A 26,028-nucleotide genomic window follows, 5' to 3' on the forward strand; every position below is an offset into this window, starting at 1 on the left:
CCCGTGGCCCCCACAGAGGACCAGCTGCAGCGGGAGATGTGGTATCACGGCCGCATGAGCCGCAGGGACGCAGAGAATCTGCTGGGCCGAGATGGAGATTTTCTGGTGCGGGACAGCGCCACTAACCCGGGCCAGTATGTGCTGACTGGGTTGCAGTGTGGGCTTCCCAAACATCTGCTGTTGGTAGATCCTGAAGGAGTGGTGAGTGGTGCTTCAAGCTCAGTTTTCATACTGTAGATTTTGATGAGGAGCTAGTTCGATGTCAGAGTTGGGATTCCAGGGCTGTTTCCCAACTCACAATATAATCAATGAAACCCCCAAGTTCTCTTCAAAAGGAGGATCAGGGGTATGGTGTAAAGGTATGTGGAATCAAAGTATTTTTTGCAACTGGTATGAAAGCAATCCAGCCTGATTCGCAAGTTAATGACTATTAATGAGTGCTTGACTGTCATAATTCTGTTGGTGATGATAATAATAATATTAATAAATGTTAATATTTATTTAGCAATTATATCATTTTAGAAAAAAATAACAAAATAAAAAATAACAAAATTATGACAGATGAAAATGCTGAAGATAAGAGTGAAAAATAAAAAAAGGAATTTTTATTATTATTGCTAAAAATATTTTTATTTGAATAGCACATACATAATACAGCAATAAGGTCAGTGAAAATAAAGTTTAAATAATATAATATAATATTTTTAAAAAAATGATAAAACTTGATGAATGAACAGATACATGTGCTAAAAATGAAAGTGAACATTTAAAAAATAATTTAAAACAAAAGAAAATAAGAGACAATTCTAAAAAAATGTATTATTATTATGAAAAAGTTGAGTTCGCAGAGCCAAATAACTTTGAACCATCAAACCAATTATGAAAACACCCTTAAAACACAAGAATTCACATTTTACTTATATGATCTTTGTTTTTCATTTTCATTTCATTAGGTTCGGACTAAAGACATGCTTTTCGAGAGCATCAGCCACCTGATCAACTACCACCTGACAAACAAGCTGCCGATTGTTGCAGCAGAGAGCGAGTTACACCTCCAGCAGGTGGTCTGCAGAAAGAACTGACCTCCATTTGAAGCCCATATAGAGTGCATGGTAAGAGGTTTGCGGCATGTTTCTACAGATTATCAAAGCTTTTTGGTTGGGTGATTTATAGTATTGTGTTTTATTTTTTAGGGTGCATAGCAGTCACCTGTGCCGCCAATCTAGAGGCCCCACACTATTGCCTTAAACAGATTCTGAGCTTCCACTGGGACTTGTGGGATATCGCTGTTCCTTCAGCACTGACCACAAACAGCTTTCAGCATGTCTTGCTCAATCAACTCCTTTTTCAACAGAGAAGACCCTAACTGAGAGTTTGGCATTGGGAAATAAAGTGATTGTGATCACTGAGTTTCCCAGCTGATTGTTCTTGGCATTGCCGGAAATGTGAACTTAGGAGAAACACATGAGACAAACCATCTTATCCTTTACATCCATACGAGCGCTCGTCGTCAGTGAGCTGTTGTTCCTAAATGTGATGTATTGAGTAACCGTGGCTCTGATCTTCTCTGATGGTCACCTCTGAGACTTTGGACATCATCGTGTTGTGCATATCAGCGGTTTGCTCTCAGGATGCAGTATTTGTTAAGGACGTTATATAAAGCTCATAAGCTCAGTCGCACTAATGCAGTCGTGTCAAATGCACATGTTTAATTTATGAACTCAGGACCAAATGTTTGGGTCGTTCTCATGTGATATTGCCCTTTTTTAAACTTAGTGATTCAGACATGCATCATACTTCACAAATATTCAATTTCTCTTCTGTGTTTAGTCGCAAACAAATGCCCACAATGTGCACAGTTTCGTTTAAAGGTGCATTCAGTAATTTGGTGCCAATAAAAAAAAATTAAAAATTAAAATAAAAGCAGTCACATTAGCAAAACGTAAGATTAAAAAACAAAGAAGGTCTGCTGTCCGTTATCAATAGTGTAGTGATGGATGAAGCACCGCTTATTCAGAGGTCACTTCCAAACTAAGCAGCTTTTTTTGTTAAATGTGGCAAATTTGCAACAGTACAAACTTGAATCCGATGCAAAATCTGCGCTGGGAAATATTTAGCCTTAGCGTGTGGTCATGTTTGCCAAGGTTCAGCGAATTTTCATTGGTGAAGTATAGTCATTTCTATAGGAATCCATTCACCTGATCAACTACCACCTGATAAACAAGCTGCCAATTTACATAACAATCTTGAATACGATGCAAAATTTCCATGGGGAAATGTTTCACCTCAAGGTGCGAGACATTTACCAAAGTTCAGCAAAATTAGCGGGCGAAATCTAGTCATTTCAATAGGAATCTGTACGATCAGGAATTTCATGCGAGAGTGTAATGGTGTGCGCACACCAAAAGCAAAATGAATTTTCGCATGGCGTTACTCACTCTAGATTACACACGGGGTGTTTTTTGTATTACTTGCGCGAATAAAAACATAATAATGCTCTCCTCCATTTTCTGATACAACCAGACGTATCAAACCAGACATGTCAATAAACTCTTCGCTGATTGGCTTGCGTGACAACGCATAATGCTAATTTCCCGCTCGAGTTGAAATTTTTCAACTTGTGCGGACGACGCAATTGAGCAGCAATTTGTGAATTGAACATCAGATTGTGAATTCGCATCTATTTGCGTCTTTTCATTGATTTTCTATGTAATCTACTCGCCCAAATAATTAAATTTGTTTAAATTCGTGCACACATTTCCCCACATGGGTTTCTGGTCATGCAGATTTGCCACATTGACCAACAAAAAACTGCTTGGTTTAAAAATGACTTATGTGCTTCATACATCTCTACGCTATTGACAATCGTAAATTTTTCCCACAAAATTTTGACACATTCGTAAATGCGTCCCTCATGCAAAATTCCATACTGCACTGATTCTTATGCAGATGACTGCAATTTTGCTGTACAATGTGAACACACCCTAAAATGTCTGAGAGAATCCTCACAATCCTATAGATATGCTAGTAGCGAAGTGTAGTCTGGTGACGCGAAGAGTGAAAACTAGACCATGAAACTTATTGTGTTCTGCCAGTGAAGACAACAGAAGAATTCCTACCTGTACGACCAAAGAAAAAAAAAACAAGTGCAAAACATGCTGACATACACAAAGTGGAAAGATTTGATGACAAGAAAAAGCGCTTAACACCATTGTGGCTAAGTACACGAAGAACAGCAATGCTAGCACTAGCTAACTACTGAATGCACCTTCAAAGTCCTCATATATATACTTTTGCTGTTGATCTGGACACAAAAGTCAACCACAAACATTTATACATTTCAATAAGTAGTTTGTAATGTCAAATCATCTTATTTTAACCTAAAAGCTGCTTTCTGGAGAAACCTGCCTCTATAAATGTTCAAATATTCTGGTTATATAAAAAGAAGAGTTTGACTCACTACAGTGTATAAAGAAACACATTTTCTTTGTCTTCCCCACTATCCAAAAAGAAGATTCCAGTGCCTTAAATATTTTTATTTTTTACTTCAAAAACGTCCTTCCACTTACTTAGGGTTTATTCATTCTTACTGCATCAGTTTCACTTATGAAGCTCTTGTGTACAGTATGTCAGCAGCTGAATTTGGAATAACATACTGCTCTTACATTTTCAGCAATATTAGGATATGGCAGAAATAGGAGGAATAATGAGTCCGGGTTTAGCCAGTTAGCAAATTTCAGTTAGTGCCTGGTAGATGCTGCAGCTGTACCATTTGGGTCCAAAAAGCATCTTTATCCACTGACAACCATTTAAAAGTAGCCATGAGTTTTTGCAAACAACATATAAATCACCAATATTTCAAAACACATACTCACAGGGCTCTTGCTCCAGTCTAGCAACTGACATTGAGATAAATGGGAATGTTAACGGATAACTTTCTCCAGGTATTCTAGACCTCCTTGCCACCACTAAAAACCACTTACTTCACTTTCTTAGGATGTTGTTCCTCTGTGCTCTAAAAGCATTCTCAATAAAACTAAACAGAAAGGGGAAAGTACAAGGAAATGTTTGGTTTATTTTTAAAGGGACAGTACTCCCAAAATGAAAATGTTGTCATTGTTTAAAAGATGCAGGACTTGCAATGTTGGTCACGAGTCATATGGATTACTTTTATAATGCTCTTTTTTGAGAGCTTAGCATTGTACACTACCATTCAAAAGTTTGTGGTCAATGAGATTTATTTATTATGCTTTTAAAATAAGTCTCACCAAGGCTGCATTTATTTGATCAAAATTACAATAGAACAGTAACATTGTGAAACGTTATTACAGTTTAAAATAACTATTTTCTATTTTAATACATTTGTAAATTTTATTTATTCCTGTGATTTAAAGCTGAATTTTCATCATTACTCCAGTATCACATGATCCTTCAGAAATAATTTTAATATCCTTGAATTTTGAGTTCAAGAAACATTTCTTGTTATTATCAATGTTGAAACCAGTTGTGCTGCCAAATATTTTTGTGGAAACCATAATACATTTTTTCAGAATTCTTTGTTGAATAGATAATTTTGATCTATAATAAAAAATAAACATTTTTTAAATTGAAATCTTTTGCAACATTACAAATGTCTTTACTGTCACTTTTGATCAATTTAATGCATCCTTGCTTCAAGTATAATTTCTTTAAAAAAAAAAAACATCAACTTTTGAATGGTAGTAGTGTATCACCATCCACTTTCATTGTATGGAAAAGAGCAACTTGGACATTCTGCAAAGCATCTTTTGTTTTTTAACAGAAGAAAGAACAATACAGGTTCAATCAACATGACACATTTGAATTTTTACATGAAATATTACTCTGATTTGAAAAGGAAAGGAAACCTGTACTAACAGACGTGCTCAGCTGTTTGTGGTGTGAGAACATGTGTAGGCGTAAAACTATATCTTCTCCTTCACAGTTTCAATGCCTCTCATTGGCGGTACACAGTGGTGATATGCTTCGGTAAAAGGGTATGTTTAGCAGTCACTTGAACTCTTTGTATTGCTGTCAGTTACAAAGCACTAATTTTGACCTTTCTGTGATATACAGAGGATTTGTAGCAAAAGCGCCTGAACTTCTTCATCCATCCGGCCCTGTTGAGTCAAAAACGGTCACATAGATAAGTGTAATATAAGACGTTCCTGTAGATGTACGGTTGGGTTTACGGTTCTCACCTGTACAGCAGCTAATAGATGAGAACGATATATTGAAACAACAGCCTTGTGTTTGCGCTCCCAGTCCTAAGCACAAGATGAAAGGAAAGACTTTAGATGTGTGTTATTCATTTAAATGTATACACTTTTAAAAATAAATTTTCTTTATTTGCGTTGGTGGTTCCCTGAAGAACCTTCATCCATGGGATCTTTCCATTCCACAAAAGGTTATCTACAGTGGAAAAAGTTTGTTGAGATTATTCAAATGTTCTTGGTTCTTTTCACTGAAAGATTCTTTAGGGAATCAAAAATGGTTCTTCTACACTCTTAAAAATGTAGGTTCCAAAAGGTGGTCTTCACAGCAATGCCACAGAATAACTGTTTTTGGTTCCCTAAAGAACCTTACCTTGAATAGCTCTTACAAGAAATGTGAAGAACATTCTAAAAATCTGAAGAATCGTTTTCCACTATAAAGAACCTTTTGTGCAAGGTTCCATGGATCTTAAAGCTTCCCCATAGAACCATCAATGCCCATAAAGAACCTTTATTTTTAAGCGTCTATTTATCAATAAGGCTGATAAAGCAAGGAGGAATATGTTCACCTGGAGTTGCTGTGTTAATGTGGTCACACGGTTCTGCAGTGCCAGCTGTTGTCCAGGTATCCCTGAGGACGGTGGGGAAGGGGAACGTCCCAGCGGAGGTGTCAAAGCCCCCAGAGCCTCCTTCAGACGAAAAACCTCCTTAGACAACTCTGTGATCTGCAGGGAGACGGTAAGAAAGCTGAAAAAGAATCACATCTCCATATAATGGATTTTTGCATCATTCATGGTGATCCATGGGAATGGAGAGGCGCTAAAGTGTTATTTTGATGCAATTTACTTGATGTGATTCTCTGATTGGTGGAGTTTTTTCCAGAATTATGGGTAATGTCGTTTTTCACCACTAATTCCAATATTGAACATTTTGCATATTTTGAAATAATGCAAAATGATGACTTCAACTAATGCATTGATTAACAATGAATTTACTTTCAGAACCCGACTGCTGCATTCTATTCACAACTCCTCTCCTGTGGCTTGATGGGATAGTCAAGTGTCCATTAGATATGCACTTCAGAGTCCCACTGGAGGACATCCAGGTACTTATTGCCTACTGTTTTATGAATATTGTGAATTCGGACATACTACAGTTTGTATAGTATGGAAGTAAGAATATTCGGATGCAGCCCAACTTTTTTTCCCTCACACCTTGCGGTCTTTCTCCTTGATGAGCCCCCGTGAGTCCTGGATGTCCTGGTGCAGCTGGTGGATGTGGGTGGACTCGGCCTGAAGATCCGCCAGCTGCTTTTTAACGGTCTCCAGCTGGGATTCAGCCACCTGACGCTCGCTCTTATTAAATAAAGCCTCCCGCTGCACCTGGAACACCTGCAGAGGAGGACTTTTTAAAAAAAATCAAACTTGGCTTGTTTTTAAGATCTGTGCAAATAGGTGGAGTGGAAACTGTCATAAACAACATCAAGGACAACACACACCTCAGTGCATGTCTTCTCGTGCTTGCGTGCTAGATCGGCTAACTGGGCCATCAGGGTGTTGATCTCAGCCTGTAGGGAGAGTCTCTGGGCCTCATGGTCTTCTTTGGACACCAGTCCCTGTTCTAAAGCTTTCTGAGATCGCAGCTCTTTCAGTTCCGTCTCTTTTTCACTCAGAGACTCCTGCGCTGCTCTTGCACTCTGCCGACTCTCCTCTAGAGAGCGCTCTAGCTCTTCCTGCAGTGAGGAAGAATCAAGCTCAGAAACCACAGTCCAGAGGTGTCCAAACCTATTCCTGGAGGGCCAACGTCCTGCAGAGTTTAACTCCAACTTGCCACAACCCACCTGCCTAATCAGACAATGATTAGCTGGTTCAGGTGTGTAGGGGACAGCTGTGGCCTAATGGTTAGAGAGTCGGACTTCTATAATAAAAAATAAACATTTTTTAAATTGAAATCTTTTGCAACATTACAAATGTCTTTACTGTCACTTTTGATCAATTTAATGCATCCTTGCTTCAAGTATAATTTCTTTAAAAAAAAAAAACATCAACTTTTGAATGGTAGTAGTGTATCACCATCCACTTTCATTGTATGGAAAAGAGCAACTTGGACATTCTGCAAAGCATCTTTTGTTTTTTAACAGAAGAAAGAACAATACAGGTTCAATCGACATGACACATTTGAATTTTTACATGAAATATTACTCTGATTTGAAAAGGAAAGGAAACCTGTACTAACAGACGTGCTCAGCTGTTTGTGGTGTGAGAACATGTGTAGGCGTAAAACTATATCTTCTCCTTCACAGTTTCAATGCCTCTCATTGGCGGTACACAGTGGTGATATGCTTCGGTAAAAGGGTATGTTTAGCAGTCACTTGAACTCTTTGTATTGCTGTCAGTTACAAAGCACTAATTTTGACCTTTCTGTGATATACAGAGGATTTGTAGCAAAAGCGCCTGAACTTCTTCATCCATCCGGCCCTGTTGAGTCAAAAACGGTCACATAGATAAGTGTAATATAAGACGTTCCTGTAGATGTACGGTTGGGTTTACGGTTCTCACCTGTACAGCAGCTAATAGATGAGAACGATATATTGAAACAACAGCCTTGTGTTTGCGCTCCCAGTCCTAAGCACAAGATGAAAGGAAAGACTTTAGATGTGTGTTATTCATTTAAATGTATACACTTTTAAAAATAAAGCTTCTTTATTGGCGTTGGTGGTTCCCTGAAGAACCTTCATCCATGGGATCTTTCCATTCCACAAAAGGTTATCTACAGTGGAAAAAGTTTGTTGAGATTATTCAAATGTTCTTGGTTCTTTTCACTGAAAGATTCTTTAGGGAATCAAAAATGGTTCTTCTACACTCTTAAAAATGTAGGTTCCAAAAGGTGGTCTTCACAGCAATGCCACAGAATAACTGTTTTTGGTTCCCTAAAGAACCTTACCTTGAATAGCTCTTACAAGAAATGTGAAGAACATTCTAAAAATCTGAAGAATCGTTTTCCACTATAAAGAACCTTTTGTGCAAGGTTCCATGGATCTTAAAGCTTCCCCATAGAACCATCAATGCCCATAAAGAACCTTTATTTTTAAGCGTCTATTTATCAATAAGGCTGATAAAGCAAGGAGGAATATGTTCACCTGGAGTTGCTGTGTTAATGTGGTCACACGGTTCTGCAGTGCCAGCTGTTGTCCAGGTATCCCTGAGGACGGTGGGGAAGGGGAACGTCCCAGCGGAGGTGTCAAAGCCCCCAGAGCCTCCTTCAGACGAAAAACCTCCTTAGACAACTCTGTGATCTGCAGGGAGACGGTAAGAAAGCTGAAAAAGAATCACATCTCCATATAATGGATTTTTGCATCATTCATGGTGATCCATGGGAATGGAGAGGCGCTAAAGTGTTATTTTGATGCAATTTACTTGATGTGATTCTCTGATTGGTGGAGTTTTTTCCAGAATTATGGGTAATGTCGTTTTTCACCACTAATTCCAATATTGAACATTTTGCATATTTTGAAATAATGCAAAATGATGACTTCAACTAATGCATTGATTAACAATGAATTTACTTTCAGAACCCGACTGCTGCATTCTATTCACAACTCCTCTCCTGTGGCTTGATGGGATAGTCAAGTGTCCATTAGATATGCACTTCAGAGTCCCACTGGAGGACATCCAGGTACTTATTGCCTACTGTTTTATGAATATTGTGAATTCGGACATACTACAGTTTGTATAGTATGGAAGTAAGAATATTCGGATGCAGCCCAACTTTTTTTCCCTCACACCTTGCGGTCTTTCTCCTTGATGAGCCCCCGTGAGTCCTGGATGTCCTGGTGCAGCTGGTGGATGTGGGTGGACTCGGCCTGAAGATCCGCCAGCTGCTTTTTAACGGTCTCCAGCTGGGATTCAGCCACCTGACGCTCGCTCTTATTAAATAAAGCCTCCCGCTGCACCTGGAACACCTGCAGAGGAGGACTTTTTAAAAAAAATCAAACTTGGCTTGTTTTTAAGATCTGTGCAAATAGGTGGAGTGGAAACTGTCATTAACAACATCAAGGACAACACACACCTCAGTGCAGGTCTTCTCGTGCTTGCGTGCTAGATCGGCTAACTGGGCCATCAGGGTGTTGATCTCAGCCTGTAGGGAGAGTCTCTGGGCCTCATGGTCTTCTTTGGACACCAGTCCCTGTTCTAAAGCTTTCTGAGATCGCAGCTCTTTCAGTTCCGTCTCTTTTTCACTCAGAGACTCCTGCGCTGCTCTTGCACTCTGCCGACTCTCCTCTAGAGAGCGCTCTAGCTCTTCCTGCAGTGAGGAAGAATCAAGCTCAGAAACCACAGTCCAGAGGTGTCCAAACCTATTCCTGGAGGGCCAACGTCCTGCAGAGTTTAACTCCAACTTGCCACAACCCACCTGCCTAATCAGACAATGATTAGCTGGTTCAGGTGTGTAGGGGACAGCTGTGGCCTAATGGTTAGAGAGTCGGACTTGTAACCCAAAGGATGCAGGTTCGAGTCTCAGGTCCGGCAGGAATTGTCGGTGGGAGGACTGCATAACCAGCGCCCTTTTCCACCCTAAAAACCACGACTGAGGTAAGACCCTTGAGCAAGGCACTGAACCCCCAACTGCTCCCCGGGCGCCGCAGCAATATGGCTGCCCACTGCTCCGGGTGTGTTCACGGTGCGCGTGTGTGCACTTGGATGGGTTAAATGCAGAGCACAAATTCCGAGCATGGGTCGCCACACTTCACTTTCACTTTTAATTATGGTTGGAGCTAAACTCTGCAGGACAGTCCAGGAAAAGGCTTGGATACCCCTGTTTTATGCATAGAGGGGAAAAAAGCATTTCTGCAGTGTTAACATGTATTACATGGGCGAAATTCCCACCGAGTCGGACTTGTAACCCAAAGGATGCAGGTTCGAGTCTCAGGTCCGGCAGGAATTGTCGGTGGGAGGACTGCATAACCAGCACCCTAAAAACCACGACTGAGGTAAGACCCTTGAGCAAGGCACTGAACCCCCAACTGCTCCCCGGGCGCCGCAGCAATATGGCTGCCCACTGCTCCGGGTGAGTTCACGGTGCGCGTGTTTGCACTTGGATGAGTTAAATGCAGAGCACAAATTCCGAGCATGGGTCGCCACACTTCACTTTCACTTTTAATTATGGTTGGAGCTAAACTCTGCAGGACAGTCCAGGAAAAGGCTTGGATACCCCTGTTTTATGCATAGAGGGGAAAAAAGCATTTCTGCAGTGTTAACATGTATTACATGGGCGAAATTCCCACCCCACAGCTGATTTTATTGGCCAACTTCACGGATTCACACATATCCCAAAGAACAATTCATTCGCAAATTGGACAATGCTACATCTTAGCATCTTATGTAACTTACCTTGACTTTATCATGGTCTTCCTTACTAACTGAGTCTTTTTGTACAGCCTGCAGCTCGGATTCCAGTCTGGCAAGCTCGGTTTGGGCTTTCTCACGCAGTGTCCTCTCTGCTTGCAGCTTTTTCTCTGTTTGTGCCAGCTGCTGGGCTACTGCAGACAGCACCTCCTGGTGTTTTACAAGTGGCACTGCATCTCTCTGCTGTAGCGCATCCTGAGCCCAACTTTCTCTCTCGGCACACAGGCTGTCCAGAGCTTGTGCTGCCTCTTGCCTTGCAACTTCCAGCTCCTCCTGTATCGCCTCCAAGGTCCGTCCGCCTGGTGACAGGTGCAGGGAGTGCTCTGATTGGTTTAAAATTGAAGTTATATTTAAAGGCAGGAATCAAATGGTTATTTCGGAGAGTCTCAGAGGGACAACAGGTGCACTCACCAGATGCAATAGAAACCTCTGAGCTCTCGGACGGATCCTCGTCGTCCTCATCTTTGCCAGTGTGGGATGAGGGGCGGAGCCTTTCCAGCTCCAGCAAGGCCTGGTTGAGTCGAGTAGCCACTTCAGCTCGTTCTCGATCTAGCTGGTTAAGCTGAAGACCCAAAGTGACTTGAACCTCCTCAAACTGACCTCGAGGGACACTCTCCTTCAACGCCTGCTCAAGTTCTTCCACCCGTGCCTGCAACCCGTTCACCGGCATTCCCTCGCCCTCCTCGTGCCCTGACGTCTTGCTTTGCTCCAGGGCTTTTTCCAGCTCTTCCACCCGCTTTTTAAAGCTCACAACTGTCTCGTTCTCCTCCTCTCCCTCTTTCCCTTTCTCTCTATCCTGCAGAGCTGCTTCAAGTTCCGTCACCCTCTGTTTCAGCTGTTGGATGGTGTCGTTGTCACCTTCACTAAGCCCCTCCCCATCTGTCTTTTTGCTAGCTAGCTCCACCTCCAGCTCCTGCACCCTTGCTCTCAGCTGCTGGTTCTCCAGATTTGCCCCTTCCTCAGGGGACTCGGAGCCCCCTTCTGGCTTCTCTCCTGCTTCCTCCACTGAATAGACCCCCAGACGCATCTGTTCTTTGAGTTCCTCTAACTCGGCCTGGGCTTGGGCCAGCTGTTCCTCTAGAACTTTTTGATCTTTTTCCTCTGATCTAAGAAGGAAAGCAAACATTTAAATTACTTGACAGGATTCGTAAGTGCATGAGGGATTGATACTAGTTTGGGTTAGGTAAGCTCCAGCTCCAGCTCCAATAACTTCCTTGTCAATAGGGGTGAGAATTGAGCCATGATACGATATTATTGCAATTTTATTGTGATTTTCTTACATTTTATTTCAAAGGCAGAATATCAAGCAGACAGACTGACCAACACTGTCATAAAAACTGTAAAGCAATATATAAATGATATAAAAAAGCAATTGATTTTATTATTCAGAACCAAAAGGTTAATCAGGTTTTCATATTTGCAATTTTTATAATAAAATATTGCTCTTTGGCGTTCATGTATTGCTACATTGTCACAAAGCCAAATATCCAATATCTACCAACAACATTCTCTATCAATGGTTAAATATTTTTCAAATATTTTTTGTTCATTTTGAGTAAATATTTTGTAAAATTAGCATTTCAATTCAGCAATTTCCCAATATATCATAAGTTTGAAATATCAAGCAGCATAACAAACTTTTTTGGAAATGTAAAATATGCCCGTGCCCACTTTTAAATAAAAAATAAGGTCGATAACAACCAATAAAGAAACAAGGAGCATATTAATGACATTGACAATAAGCAAAAACTTGTTTTCTGAACGAAAAAATACACCAAATGTATAGATACAGGAGACATATACAGTATGTGCTATTAGTTAATGACCTGAATCTGAAACATTCTGAATTATATCAAGGAAAAGATTAACAAAATATCAGTCTGATCTCATTTTAACCACATTACCCAGGATCCTCTGCGATGCTTGAGGCTTCAGTTGAAGCCTGGGCTCTGGAGTATTTCTCCTGTAGTTCCTCAAACTCTCTCCTCAGAGATTCATACTGAGCTGTGGGAACAAAATCTGGGCCCGAGCTCTGCATATCAGTGTCATCCTTTTCAAACATCTCCAGCATCTGCAGACCATAACACAATGGATATTTTTTTTCAAATATTGCAATAACAAAGGTATTTATTGGTTTTCGCTTTTACAGACAGCACATGAGTTGCCATATGTTGCCTCAGCCACTATCCTCATAGCGTTCTTTGATCTGTTTGTTTAACCCTGGACTTCAATGAAATAGAACCCAGTTTTGGAGGACCTTCCCAAAACATTGCTGATTTATGTCAAATGTGTGTAAGTGATCAATTTGCTACGAACACTTTCTACAAAGCTTATTAGCACAAGTTTGCCGCACATGTTCCCCAAACATTTTCCATGTAAGTGGAATGCCATATTAGTGCTTTGCATACATGCCATGCTATTTTTACGAGAATACAGCACCACACTGATCTGATTAGTGCTATTATAATGTCAGCTGTGCTTTAGATATATAAATAACCACTCTGCATATTTAGACCTTGAAACATTTGATTATAGTTGGGTTTGAGTTGAATAACAAGAAATCAGTCGGAAGAACATGCTGAGGTCACATTTCACCTCAAAACCAAAACAAATGAATATGTATTTTCTTAAGTTTATTAAAAGAAATTTGTTCTCATGAAAATAAAGCCATTTTACATTATTTTTGTTACAATTAAGCACATTTATATCTCAATTCTCATTACTGTAATGCAAAAAAAATCTCTTCTAATTAAGTAATTATATTTTTTCGATGTAAAAATTGCTGTGAGAATACAAAAAAATACAAGTTAAGGATTTATTTTCAATGTAAAAATGACACTGATGAGAATTACCACTGAGAATGCAAAAAATACTAAATAAAAAACGTCCAGTGTAATTCAACATATATGTTAATGTAAAATATGCAAAAAAAATCTGAGCTTACAGCATCAGGTAGAACTAGTGCATGTGTTGTGTGTTCCCATCTTGAAATCTCTAAAGCAGATGCGAGGCTTTAAGAAGCAGGTCAGGTGCGGTATGTGGTTAGGGCATATTTATCTTGCCCATCTGAACAACCTTTAAGAAGCTGCTGAAAACACATCTAAACATAGACAATGAGGTCTGCGATCTGTATGTGTGTGTGAATGCCTGTGATTTAGTGCTTTGTTGGCATTCTGCATGTGTGTGATTAAAGGAGAGAAACTCCACCTGCACTTTGAGAACCAGGTCTGCATTCTGGGAGGTCAGTTCCTCCACTTTTCTGCGAAGCTGCTCCACCATGGCAGGATTCTCTTGAGAGGCGCCCTCAGCAACCAGACCTCGTGATTGCTTAGATAGTAACTTCTCTGCTCCTGATATGACATAAACAGAAAATGTTCATTAATGTCCACTTAATTTGCTCCGGGGCTTTTTCCAGCTCTTCTACTTACTTTTGTGACAGGAAGTGTTCTTGGCTCACCTGGGAAGTCCAACATATCATCGGAGTCCTCCGCGTCTTCAGAGTCCCAGGTCACACCGCTCACCTGAGCCGCTCTCAACTCCTCCAGCTCGGCCAGCAGTCTGTCACGCTCTGCCTCAACCTCGCTCAGACGCTCTCTCAGACTGGTTAGCTGCAGAACATTCTGATATTTAGTGATAAATGCTATATTATGACAAAATCACATACATTTAAAGGGACAGATCCCTCCAAAATGAAAATTCTGTCATAATTTACTCACACACACGTTGTCCTAAACCTGTATTAGTTTCTTTCTCTTGTTGAACACAAAATAAGATATTTTGAATAATGTTGGTAACCAACAGTTGCTGGTAGCCATTGACTTCCATAATATGAAAAAATAATTGTATGGATAATGTCTTTCATAAAATATTTTGGTTACCAACATTCTTTAAAATACTGTCTACAGCAGAATAAATAATTTTGAGAAATAAGAATATTGTCTACAGCAGAAGAAAAAATGTTGTCTACAGCAGAAGAAATAAACTTATAGGTTTGGAACAACATGAGTAAATGATGACACATTTTTATTTTTGGGTGAACTGTATCTTTAAGGCCCTGATATACTTTAAACTAAAATGAAGAACAAGCTGGTGACATAATTTCAAAAGAAAATGCTCGTTGTTGAGTGGTTTTTCTGTTATTGAGAGGAAAGGGTGCAGCACATATTTAATATTTTATTGATCTAAACGCCACTCAGAACTTTTTTTGGACTCCTAAATTTGGCACAATCAGAAGTACTACTTTCACTGAAATTTGACTTTTAAACCCCATTTTCTTCCTTTTCAGTGGAAATTGCCATTAAGTTTATTATTTGTGCAGTACCTCCTCCAGGGCAGTGGAGGCGCTGCTCTGCTGCTGCTCCAAAACCTTGATTTTCTGCAGTAGGCGACCTCTCTCCAGCCTGAGCTTACGGATCTCTTCAAAGACCTCCTCATCCTCCACCTGACACAAACACACATTGCAACGTAGAAATAGTGTATGTGATTATTTCAAATTACTAAATGTTTACATTATTATAATGTATTGTCACTGCTGACTATGGGTTATGTTGGGCAAATTGTGGTTACAGTTCGTTAAAAGCAAAAAGTTTGTCACTCACAAGGTTCTCAGATGGGAGAAGTTGGGTTCTGGGAGCGGGAGAAGGTGGGGCGGGGCCCTGTGAGTCAGGTGATTGGGTGGGGACAGGGGGAGGTGGTGTGCTTGAGGCATCTGAGGAAGGAGGCGGGCCCTGCAGAATTATTAAGCATAAGCCATGCATATTTAACTGTAACAATGGGTGTCATTCAGTAACCATGTGTATGATACTAGGGCCCTATGATTTCCGTGATGTGGAAAACACGGAGAGAATCCAGTCATAAAAATGGAATTTACAGTATATTAGCAGAATTTTGCTAATTTCGGATGAATAAATGAAAAAGGACTGTACGCTTGATCAAATCTCGATGTGGACTGGTGTCTGTGAATAAAAAGGGAAAAATTCTGCTATTTAAATATGAAGTTGAATTAAAAAGAAAAACTCTGAATTTGGGGTAAAATAAAACTGATTTCATAGAGACCTGAAAATGAAATTTTTGTTAAACTTAATAAATTGTTACATTCAAGTTTCATGATTTCAATTAATTAGACATGTTTTTTAAAAACAAAAATGTAATCATTAATGCGGAATACAGAACAATTAAAAATAGAAAAATAGAATTTCGGAAAAAATAAAAACAGAATTTGGTAAAAAATAAAACAGATTTCATAGGGCCCTACGTATGCATTAATTTGTGTGTGAAATCTGCATACGAACGTTTTCAAAAACAAATCATGATTCATCAATAGCTTTCAAATTTTCACGAAAGCCCTTATATGGAGATGGTTTTGGTGTGTTTTATTTAGAATATTAATTTAGAATATTCCAAATTCATTTACATTAGAACAAGGTAAAGAACAAATTCATCTGCATTGCGAATGTGTGCATAAATATGAATGAAACATACAATTATTAATGAATAAGACCCAGTGCCATACATTTCAAGGAATACTTTGAGCAAAATAGAAACTCTGTCATACTTTTATGGTATTTATTTGTCCTTTTTCAATAGACTAGCTTGATCATTTATTAAAATATCTAATTTTGTGTTCCATGGAAAAAAATAAAATTTTTGGTTGGACTGTCTCTTTAAGACAATTAATTTTTTTAAATGCTTTTCTTTTTATAATGTTTCATGGGATTCATGAATCCCATTGTACCTGAGCAGGAGACTTAGGAGGAGGAGGGGCTTTCCTTTTGCGGGGTGTGGTTCCACTAGATGGGGGATTGGGAGGAGGAGCCTGCTGGTGTGGGCGGAGTTTCAGGATAGACAGGTTAGAAAGCAAAGCAAAGCAGCAGCAGCAGTGTTAGATTTGTAACATACGCTTCTGTCCTCGAACTACTAATATGACTTCTTAAAGGTGAAGTGCATACTTTTGTGATGTTAAAGAGGAAGTGCGCCATCTTTTTCATGTTTAAATACTTTTTCCTTTCCCAACATGCAGAGACAACTATATGTAAAGATGTGGTCACATAGGCAGAATTCAAGCAAAATTTTGAAATCTGTGTGGAAAAATTGTTTGCTCTTATGCAGAATTCACAATTGCAATGGAATTCCTAATAAAATTACTATTTTGCCTATGAAAATTAGCTGAAGAACAGTAAATGTGACCGCAACTTGTAACTTTGTAATTCCAACTTCGCAACTTTGTAATTCCACATGTTTCCACTAGAGGTGCAAAAATGGCACACTTCACCTTTAAATCGAGCTGTCTGGATACTGCAGTTACCCTACTTAGCTGAGGAACAAAATTGACTATATTTGTGAAACATTTGTATTTTAGAGTATCATAATGCATCCCTGAATGTCCTTGAGGATTTTCTGTGGTTTAGTTATTTGTAAGCATGTGATCAAGTGTTGGGAGAGGCTGTTTCTTTTGACAATTACCTCCTCACTCGAACCCTCAGCAGCTGGGAATGCATGGGACAGAAATAAGAAACAGACAGCAGTGCGGTGAGACTCACACACACACTATCACTCTAAAAACACTCTGCAAGCCACGTTCAAACACATAACTATACATAATCTTCCCGTTCCACCACAAGCTCACTGTTGCATTAAAAAAGAGGCAACATGAAAGCAGGCAGGCAGCACATTTATCAATCTGTCAGGTTGTACGACCACGGGGGCCCTTTATTAACACTGGGATCCATTTCCAAGTCAGTGCGACATATGTTTCCAATCGTCCTTTGTAACTTGAGTTAGCAAACTTCTCTGTTTTCATCTCCTGACCCAACGTAACATCTGCTTTTTAGTCTCTCCTCTCAGATTACGAGTGTATCCAAATGAAAATGGGGGCCAAACATCAGAGAACCACTAAGCACCAGATGGTCCCTCTCTAAGGATTTAAAGGTGAGGGCTAGATGTGTGTGTGGTTACCTGTGGAAACGCCTATGTTCTGCAGAAACTGGGTGATGTTGTGGTTGCCGGCGGTGATGCTGTAGTGGGCGGAGTTGTGACCCAGGGCATCAGTTAGGTGTGGGTTAGCTCCACCATTCAGTAACACCTCTACAGTCTCCATACTGTCACTCTCGCAGGCCAACATCATTGCTGATCTGCCTCGAAACACATGAGTTTGAACTCAAATGTCCAATACATGAAATCGAAGTATATATATTTATTTTCTGTATAAAATAACATGATAATTTCCAAATTTCAACTGTAGGACTAGAAACAAATCAAAAAAATTATATTTTTATTTTTAATTTACTTTTGCAATTTTTATAGGTTTTGTTTTTCTCCACTAAATATTTCTATAGCTTTAATAGATTTTTTAGTTTTAGTCATTTTCAACTTCAGATTATTTTATTTCAGTTTGCTGCCAACGCAACATTTCTAATTTTCATTTGTTATTTTTTAAAGTTATTTTTTTCATTATGAATATCTTATTGCAGCTTTATTTCAATTAATGAAAATTATTTTTAATAGTTTTAGTTCACAATAACAACAATGATTTAAACCATCCAGTATTTTCCAATTTGTAAAATAAGAATAATAATCAAATAAAGCTCTTATTTTGTACACAAGCTGTTTAAAGCATATATAACCTGCTCTGGCTGTCCTGTATATTAGGATTGGCTCCTCGTTCCAAAAGGAAGGCACAAAGTTCGACTCTGCTCATCTGGGCGCTCAGGATCAATGGAGTTAACCCATCCTAAGAGAAAACAGTAAGTTAAACCTTTTAAAACAAAATTTTCAACTTGCTGTGCACAATATTGGGAGGATACTTCTTAGTGTCCCAATGGATACATGCTTAATAATAAAAAGTGTATCCTGATTGTCACTCCAGATCAAATCTTCTGCCAAATGTACAAAATAAATCCTCTTTTTACTTTGTGTTTTGTTCAAATGAACTTACTCCATCTTGAACATCAAGGTTGGCTTTAAAATCCCATAGAATCTCAGTGCAGGACAAGCAGCCACTTACAGCTGCACAAAGACAAAGGCAGAATAACATCTAAACCAACAACAGCGAACAAATGCAATGTTCAAACATTTGAATATTGGAAGAGTTTTTATTACCAGCATGGTGTAAGGACGTCCTCCCAAAACTGTCCGTGGCATCGACAGGCATCCTCTCCTACAGAATGAACATTTGAACTATACCTCAACATCAACATCAAATCAGCATCGGCTCTTTCTAGGACTCTGGGACAATAATTCATGACTCCTACCTGAAGAAGCCTCTTTAGACAATCTGACTGTCCATTCTTAGCAGCAAGATGGAGAGCATTAAACCCTACAGAGAGAAATGAATGAATCTGAGACCTTTAAGAACATCCATGAACATCCATTACTAGTACACTAAATCTTACCAGTGCCATCTGTTACATTGATGTCCACCCCATGAGAGAGGATGACCTCCAGACAGTCCAACCGACCTCGAGACGCACAAAGATGGAACCTGTGAGTTCAGCAATTTCTTGCATTGTTCATGTGTTGTTGTTTTTTTTTATAAAGTAATTACATAAATGTACGATATTTTTGACAAGGCTACATCATAGGTTGAAATCAAAGGTCCACTCACGCTGATTTGCCCTCCGCGTCCAATTTGAACGGGCAGAGACCTTTCTTCACCAGCAGCGTGGCTACTTTTTCTGGATCATTCTGTTCCACAGCCAGCAACAATCTGTCATCTGTCTTACTCCAGTCCTGACTCTAAAAACACAGAGAAACAAACACACAAAGCACATTATTACTCACATAACTTATTTGAACACAAACACATATTATTTTAATATTAGGCCTTTAATATTTGACCAAAATCTACTGCATAGCCCTTTTTAAGTTTAAATCGTGAAACTCTTCAAACAGTGGTTCAACGGATCACAAAACTCACGGTTCGGATCATATTACCGTTTTTCATGGATCAGCAAGAAAAAAAAATATTTCAGTGTAACTTTGCTTTCCATTTATTAGTTAAAGCTAAGTACTTCTTTGAGGTGAATCGCAACCATGTTTTATAATTCGTTCCCTCCTTTTAGTAAAATCGTGAACATGTAGGCGACTAACGTGTACTTTAAGTTAAATCGCGACCACATTGTACAAATTCGCTCCGTTGTTTTAGTTAAATCGCGACCGTGTTTTACTAATTCGTTCATTCGTTTAAGTTATATTGTGCATTAGTTTAAGTTAAAATGCACGAGGGAATGAATTTTACAAATTCATTCCCTTGTTTTAGTTAAATTGCGACCACATTAAATCGCGACCATGTTGTAACTTGTTCCTTTATTTTAGTTTCATCTCAACCACACGTACAAATTAGAATTTTTGTTTTAATTAAATCGCAACCACATTGTACAAATTAGTTTCCTCATTTTAGTTAAATGACGACCATGTTGTACTAGTTTGTTCCCTCGATTTAATAAATCGCGTCCACATTGAACAAATACGTTCTCTTGTTTTAGTTAAATCATGACCATGTTGTACTTATTCTTTCCCTTGTTCTAATCTGATAAACTAAAATTATGGAACATCTTATAATAACATGGCAACCATTTACCTAAAACAAACAATTGAATATATCGTAGGAATTAATTCTTAATTCGTGGCAACAATATCTTTTTTTTTTGTGCAAAATTTCTTGCTACATTTTTATTGTTTTAAGGTTTTTATTGATATATTAGCTAAAAAATGTCAAATAATAACGTTTCTTGTATACTCTCTCAAGGAGGGGCTGTACGTACCGTAATCCCGCTGTAACACATGCAGAAGCTTTTCATTGGGTTAAAGATGGCATTAGGATCCATAGAGCTCAGAGGACGTCTGAAACCTCTGCTTCTTTCCACGACCCATCCACACTATGTGCTCTCAGCAATGACAATAAATACTTTGGCAAAAACTGAACTGAACTGAACCTGAACACGACCACTCCTCATTGTGCCAAAGCCATCATAAAACAGCCAAGGTTATGACTTAGTATCTAATCTCTCTGTAACACGAAGGCCTAAATGCTACTAAATACCTAACTCTGATTATATATCTGAAATCTGTCCTGCAAATACAGCTTTGTCATGTGCAACTCTTACTATGCCGTCCTGCTCTGCTGTCTGCAGAGATATACGACACACACTGCAGTCACTGCCTAGTGCACACACACACACCTCCCTGTCCCGTTGCCCTTCTTTTTTACTCTCCATCCCAATTCTGTCTCACTTCTCTCCAACCACCACTTACCGTCCACGCCGTTCCCTATACGTCTCATGTCTCGCCTAATCGTTCTCTGATCCCAAAGCTACTGTATTAGCATCAGGGGGTGAGAACTCAGCAAACACAACGGGGAAATACACACTCAGCAATCAGACTAAATGGAAGTATAAAAACACACACAGTTTGGGTTCTGCAACCCCTCCCAGTGTCTAGTGCACACTACTGTATCACTTTTATGCCAAGTCAGTCTGATTGAATCACTTCCTGCGATGCCATACAGATGCATGTATATAATAATAATAATAATAATATAATATTGTGGTTTTAAGTCCTTTGAGGTAAATTATATGCTAATGGGGAAATACACACTCAGCAATCAGACTAAATGGAAGTATAAAAACACACACAGTTTGGGTTCTGCAACCCCTCCCAGTGTCTAGTGCACACTACTGTATCACTTTTATGCCAAGTCAGTCTGATTGAATCACTTCCTGCGATGCCATACAGATGCATGTATATTATAATAATAATAATAATAATATAATATTGTGGTTTTAAGTCCTTTGAGGTAAATTATATGCTAACGCACTCCTAAAGTTGACAAAACTAGCTTTTAGCAAATATAGGCATGTTGATGCATTTTTCATGTTGTAAATATTGATGACTCATCTTTTTCACACAAAGGCGTAGTAATATTTTTGTCTGATGAAAAGCTCTTTTGAACTTCTTTTAGAGGAGAACTGGGCTGGTTGGTTAAAACATGTTACTTCTGTAATGTGACATGCTTCGAGTTAAACATTCAACAATAAACAAATGTAGGCCAGGACTTGATTTTAACCATCATGCAGGATTTGATTAGACAATGACAACTTGTCTCCAATTTTTGCAACAAAAAAAAAAATCATTCAGTGTTGTTATTGCTTATTAACTCTAATCTATAACACTAAATCTATTTTAAAAAATTGTCAATTAAAAAATGCTGAAATAAAATAAAATATAAATATTAGATGGAAAACTTTAACTTAAAAAACTTAAATGAAAATTTTAAGTTGAAGTTCTAAAATGAGTAAAACTGAAAAAAAAAATTAAAAATAAAAAAGACAAATGCATATATAAATATATTATTTTTATATTATAATTTATATATTATAATATAATATTTAATATTTATAAAAAATAATGTAATTCAAAAATATTAATAAATACTGTAATATATATATATATATATATATATATACAGTGGGTACGGAAAGTATTCAGACCCTCTGGACCATGAGCTGTAATGAATAAAACACATTTTATGTATATTAGGAAATTTGATGTATATTAGGAAATTATTAATTATTATTAAAAATATTTCACACACACACACACACACACACACGCCTCCTGAAAGTCTTATAAAATTTGAATAAATACAGAAGTTTCTATGATTAATGCGTTCAATATGTCTGGCATTAAATCAATAGCAACTTAGTTTATTTTGAATAATTATTTATTTTGAATAATCATTCTTGCTCTAAGAACGTGCTTGTTGAAGACTCAACACTATAAGTCATAGAAATACGGAAGCTTTATACAGAAGACATGAAATAAAACAAGATCAATGCAAAATGACTTACATTCAGTGTTTGATGTTAGGTGGTGTTCTTCTGCTTTCCTCAGGTCTGCTGGATGTCCTGTGGTGGGATGCCCTGATGTCATGTGCAGAACACACGCCTGTTGGACTTGGCTGACTGGGCACGAAATCCGACCAATCAGCGGCGAGGGGCGGGCAGTAGCGTCTTGATTGACAGTTTCGCACACCACATGTTTCAAACTTCAGGTGTCATGTGCGCTTCACCAGACGCGCCTCTTTTTTTATATATATATAAAACAGTGTTAAATAATAAAATAAGAGGCTGACTTTAATATGAATTATGTAAGATATATATATAAAATAATAATAAATATAAGCCAATCAACGGCCAGACATTTCTGTAGAGCACAAATATTGCATTGCATATTTCATTTGGAGCCCAAATTATTATTTATTTAGCTGGTGGTGAGTATTATACTATGTTTTAATTCACCCATAGTATTATCGATTATATAGTTGATTAATCAATAAAAGTGCATATAACACACTGTAATAATTATGTTAGTACGGTAAGATTTTTGTGAAGAAACAAATACATAGTGAGTGTTCAGAAGTGGCAACACATATGAGTGACCACTTGGGGGCGATAAATACTAAGCGCTTGTTCATATTGGCTAGTGCAATTCAATAGGACATATACAGTGTAATCCAATCTATATGCAATATATTTTATGTTTAAAAATCAAATATATTACATTATATATTATAATATGTGTTTTATAGATACAGTAGCTTTATACAACAATGTAAATAAAATAAAAAAATAAATATAATAATAAAATAAATAAACCTGACCTGAAAATGCAATATCTGTCATTTTAAAATTCATTTAAATATAATTTGTAATTTAATATATTTAAAATAAATGTATAGTTTAATATTTAATTTAATTCATTTAAAATATTTCATTATCACATACTTCTCATATTCCGTTAAGACGTAATACATATTGTGTATGAAAAAGGGACTTTTATTCCAGATTTACTTTTCAAAAATCTAAAATTGGGATTAGCGGCCTCATATTTTAAGAAAGCATTTTGCACTGCTAAAGCATTAATATAAAAAAAACATTATATATTCTGAATGTATAGAAATGGTTTGAGAGCATTTACTGGTACAAAAATGCACATTTAAGTGTATAATGTTCAAATCATATATTAACCTTTTTCCTATTCCCTTCTGTCTCTCTTTAGAAAAGGGCAATTTCCCTCTCTGTACTGGCGTTTTCTTTGTCCCAGGAGGCCCTTCCTCTCTCTAACATGTCCCCGTTTGAAAGGGGCAATTTAGAAAAGTGAGGGGAAGCTGTGTGTCGACGCTGGCTGGGGATGGAGGGGGTGGCGGATGGCGTCTGCTATGACCTCATCCTTCCCTCCATGTGGGAGAAAGAGAGAGTGAGATCATTGCTGTCGTATAAACAGTGTCTTTATATAGTGAGATTTTCAGCTTCACGTTTTAACAGCATGGGAAAAAATATATATATGCTGACAATGTCATCTGCTTCTTCTTTGAATTCAATTAGCATCTGAGGAACATTAAGACATCTGTATGAGAGGACGGCAACCTCAAGCTAGCGGCACAGATGTGCGTCTGTTATTTGTTGTGTGTTGTAAACGATTAGCCCTGGGCCTCAGTTTTATGACTTTCTCCCTCCGCGTTCAGTCTCCATATGTGTAACTGAGGAGGATTTTGGTGTGCAAAACACTTACACACACCTTCACCTTCACATCATTAACACTTTGGTGAGTCTGTCTGATTCAATGTCATCTGCTTCTTCTTTGAATTCAATTAGCATTGAGGAACATTAAGACATCTGTATGAGAGGACGGCAACCTCAAGCTAGCGGCACAGATGTGCGTCTGTTATTTGTTGTGTGTTGTAAACGATTAGCCCTGGGCCTCAGTTTTATGACTTTCTCCCTCCGCGTTCAGTCTCCATATGTGTAACTGAGGAGGATTTTGGTGTGCAAAACACTTACACACACCTTCACCTTCACATCATTAACACTTTGGTGAGTCTGTCTGATTCATGTGAGACTGTCAAAGCGGATCACAGGTGTGAAAACTGTTTGAGGAGCTGCTTTCACTTAATTAATCAGAATCTATCTATCTATCTATCTATTTATCTATCTATCTATCGATCTGTCTGTCTGTCTGTTTATCTATCTGTCTGTCTGTCTGTCTGTCTATCTATCTAACTATCTAATGTCTGTCCATCTGTCCGTCTATCTGCCTGTCTTTATCTATCTGTCTGTCCATCTATCTATCTATCTATCTATCTATCTATCGATCTGTCTGTCTGTCTGTTTATCTATCTGTCTGTCTGTCTGTCTGTCTATCTATCTAACTATCTAATGTCTGTCCATCTGTCCGTCTATCTGCCTGTCTTTATCTATCTGTCTGTCCATCTATCTATCTATCTATCTATCTATCTATCGATCTGTCTGTCTGTCTGTTTATCTATCTGTCTGTCTGTCTGTCTGTCTATCTATCTAACTATCTAATGTCTGTCCATCTGTCCGTCTATCTGCCTGTCTTTATCTATCTGTCTGTCCATCTATCTATCTATCTATCTATCTATCTATCTATCTATCTGTCTATCTGTCTGTCTGTCTGTCTGTCTGTCTGTCTGTCTGTCTGTCTATCTATCTAACTATCTAATGTCTGTCCATCTGTCCGTCTATCTGCCTGTCTTTATCTATCTGTCTGTCCATCTATCTATCTATCTATCTATCTATCTATCTATCTATCTATCTATCTATCTGTCTATCTATCTATCTATCATCTATCTATCTATCTATCTCTATCTGTCTGTCTGTCTGTCTGTCTATCTATCTATCTATCTCTATCTGTCTATCTGTCTATCTGTCTGTCTGTCTGTCTATCTATCTCTATCTGTCTGTCTGTCTGTCCATCCATCGTTCTATCCATCCTCACTGATTGGGATCAAATGTAATCATTTTATTGTGTACATTTACATTTGTGGATTATAGTGTTTGAAGAGACAAAATGTGGAATAAAAGCATTCTTAAAGTTCTGTTTGTTTCAATTTGTCTTTTTAGTTGTCTAGTTACATAATCAAACAAATAAATTAATAGATTATGACAATAGTTGCAGGCTTGCAGCATTATGGCAGGCAGAGGCTAGCTGTCACACAGAGTTGTCATAAAGACTATATCTCAGTAAAAAGGTTTTGAGTAAGAAGTCCAGTTAATTTAGTTTATTTTCATAAAATGTCATTAAATTATGCTATAAGAGCCTGTTTAATAGCCACTTTGACAACTTACCCCATTAGTGTGACCATCTGTGTGTGTGTGTGTGTGTTTTTTTCTGTAGTAAAGACCAAACAAACTGAGTTTCAAAAATGAACCAACTCTGAGAAATATTCACTGGAGTGGAAAAAATTATATTTTTATTTGTTTATTTATTTAATGATGTTAACAGTAATCAATCTTAAACTATGCCAACATAATACACCTACAATAAGCATACATGTTTTCAAATCTGTGCCATACAGCTTCTAATAATGATCGGCT

General features: G+C 38.1%; 2 protein-coding genes and 1 long non-coding RNA gene across 3 annotated transcripts; 1 reads left to right on the forward strand and 2 right to left on the reverse strand.

The window, feature by feature from the left end:
* Positions 1 to 1,933, forward strand: LOC107586399 (uncharacterized). The gene is made up of 3 exons (XR_001609359.1): positions 1 to 201; positions 954 to 1,112; positions 1,194 to 1,933. It is a non-coding gene; the product is annotated as an uncharacterized lncRNA (long non-coding RNA).
* Positions 1,934 to 4,857: 2,924 nt separating this feature from the next.
* On the reverse strand, positions 4,858 to 7,499 carry LOC107586440 (ankyrin repeat domain-containing protein 24-like). The gene is made up of 6 exons (XM_016273807.1): positions 7,467 to 7,499; positions 6,730 to 6,963; positions 6,446 to 6,622; positions 5,801 to 5,956; positions 5,220 to 5,285; positions 4,858 to 5,138 (listed from the first exon to the last, which is right to left on the reverse strand). Exons 1-6 carry the CDS (start codon positions 7,497 to 7,499, stop codon positions 5,067 to 5,069), a joined length of 738 nt encoding a protein of 245 aa, XP_016129293.1. The 3' UTR covers positions 4,858 to 5,066.
* On the reverse strand, positions 7,330 to 20,457 carry LOC107586441 (ankyrin repeat domain-containing protein 24). The gene is made up of 22 exons (XM_016273808.1): positions 20,395 to 20,457; positions 19,236 to 19,366; positions 19,024 to 19,112; positions 18,883 to 18,947; positions 18,731 to 18,788; positions 18,567 to 18,637; positions 18,256 to 18,362; positions 17,588 to 17,763; positions 17,096 to 17,118; positions 16,368 to 16,451; positions 15,232 to 15,360; positions 14,955 to 15,074; positions 14,091 to 14,241; positions 13,841 to 13,983; positions 12,538 to 12,704; positions 11,045 to 11,739; positions 10,619 to 10,956; positions 9,300 to 9,533; positions 9,016 to 9,192; positions 8,371 to 8,526; positions 7,790 to 7,855; positions 7,330 to 7,708 (listed from the first exon to the last, which is right to left on the reverse strand). Exons 1-22 carry the CDS (start codon positions 20,455 to 20,457, stop codon positions 7,637 to 7,639), a joined length of 3,315 nt encoding a protein of 1,104 aa, XP_016129294.1. The 3' UTR covers positions 7,330 to 7,636.
* Positions 20,458 to 26,028: the final 5,571 nt, after the last annotated feature.

The sequence above is a fragment of the Sinocyclocheilus grahami genome, unplaced genomic scaffold (genome assembly GCF_001515645.1).
Source record: "Sinocyclocheilus grahami isolate Dianchi unplaced genomic scaffold, SAMN03320097.WGS_v1.1 scaffold81.1, whole genome shotgun sequence".
Taxonomy (NCBI): Eukaryota; Metazoa; Chordata; class Actinopteri; order Cypriniformes; family Cyprinidae; genus Sinocyclocheilus; species Sinocyclocheilus grahami.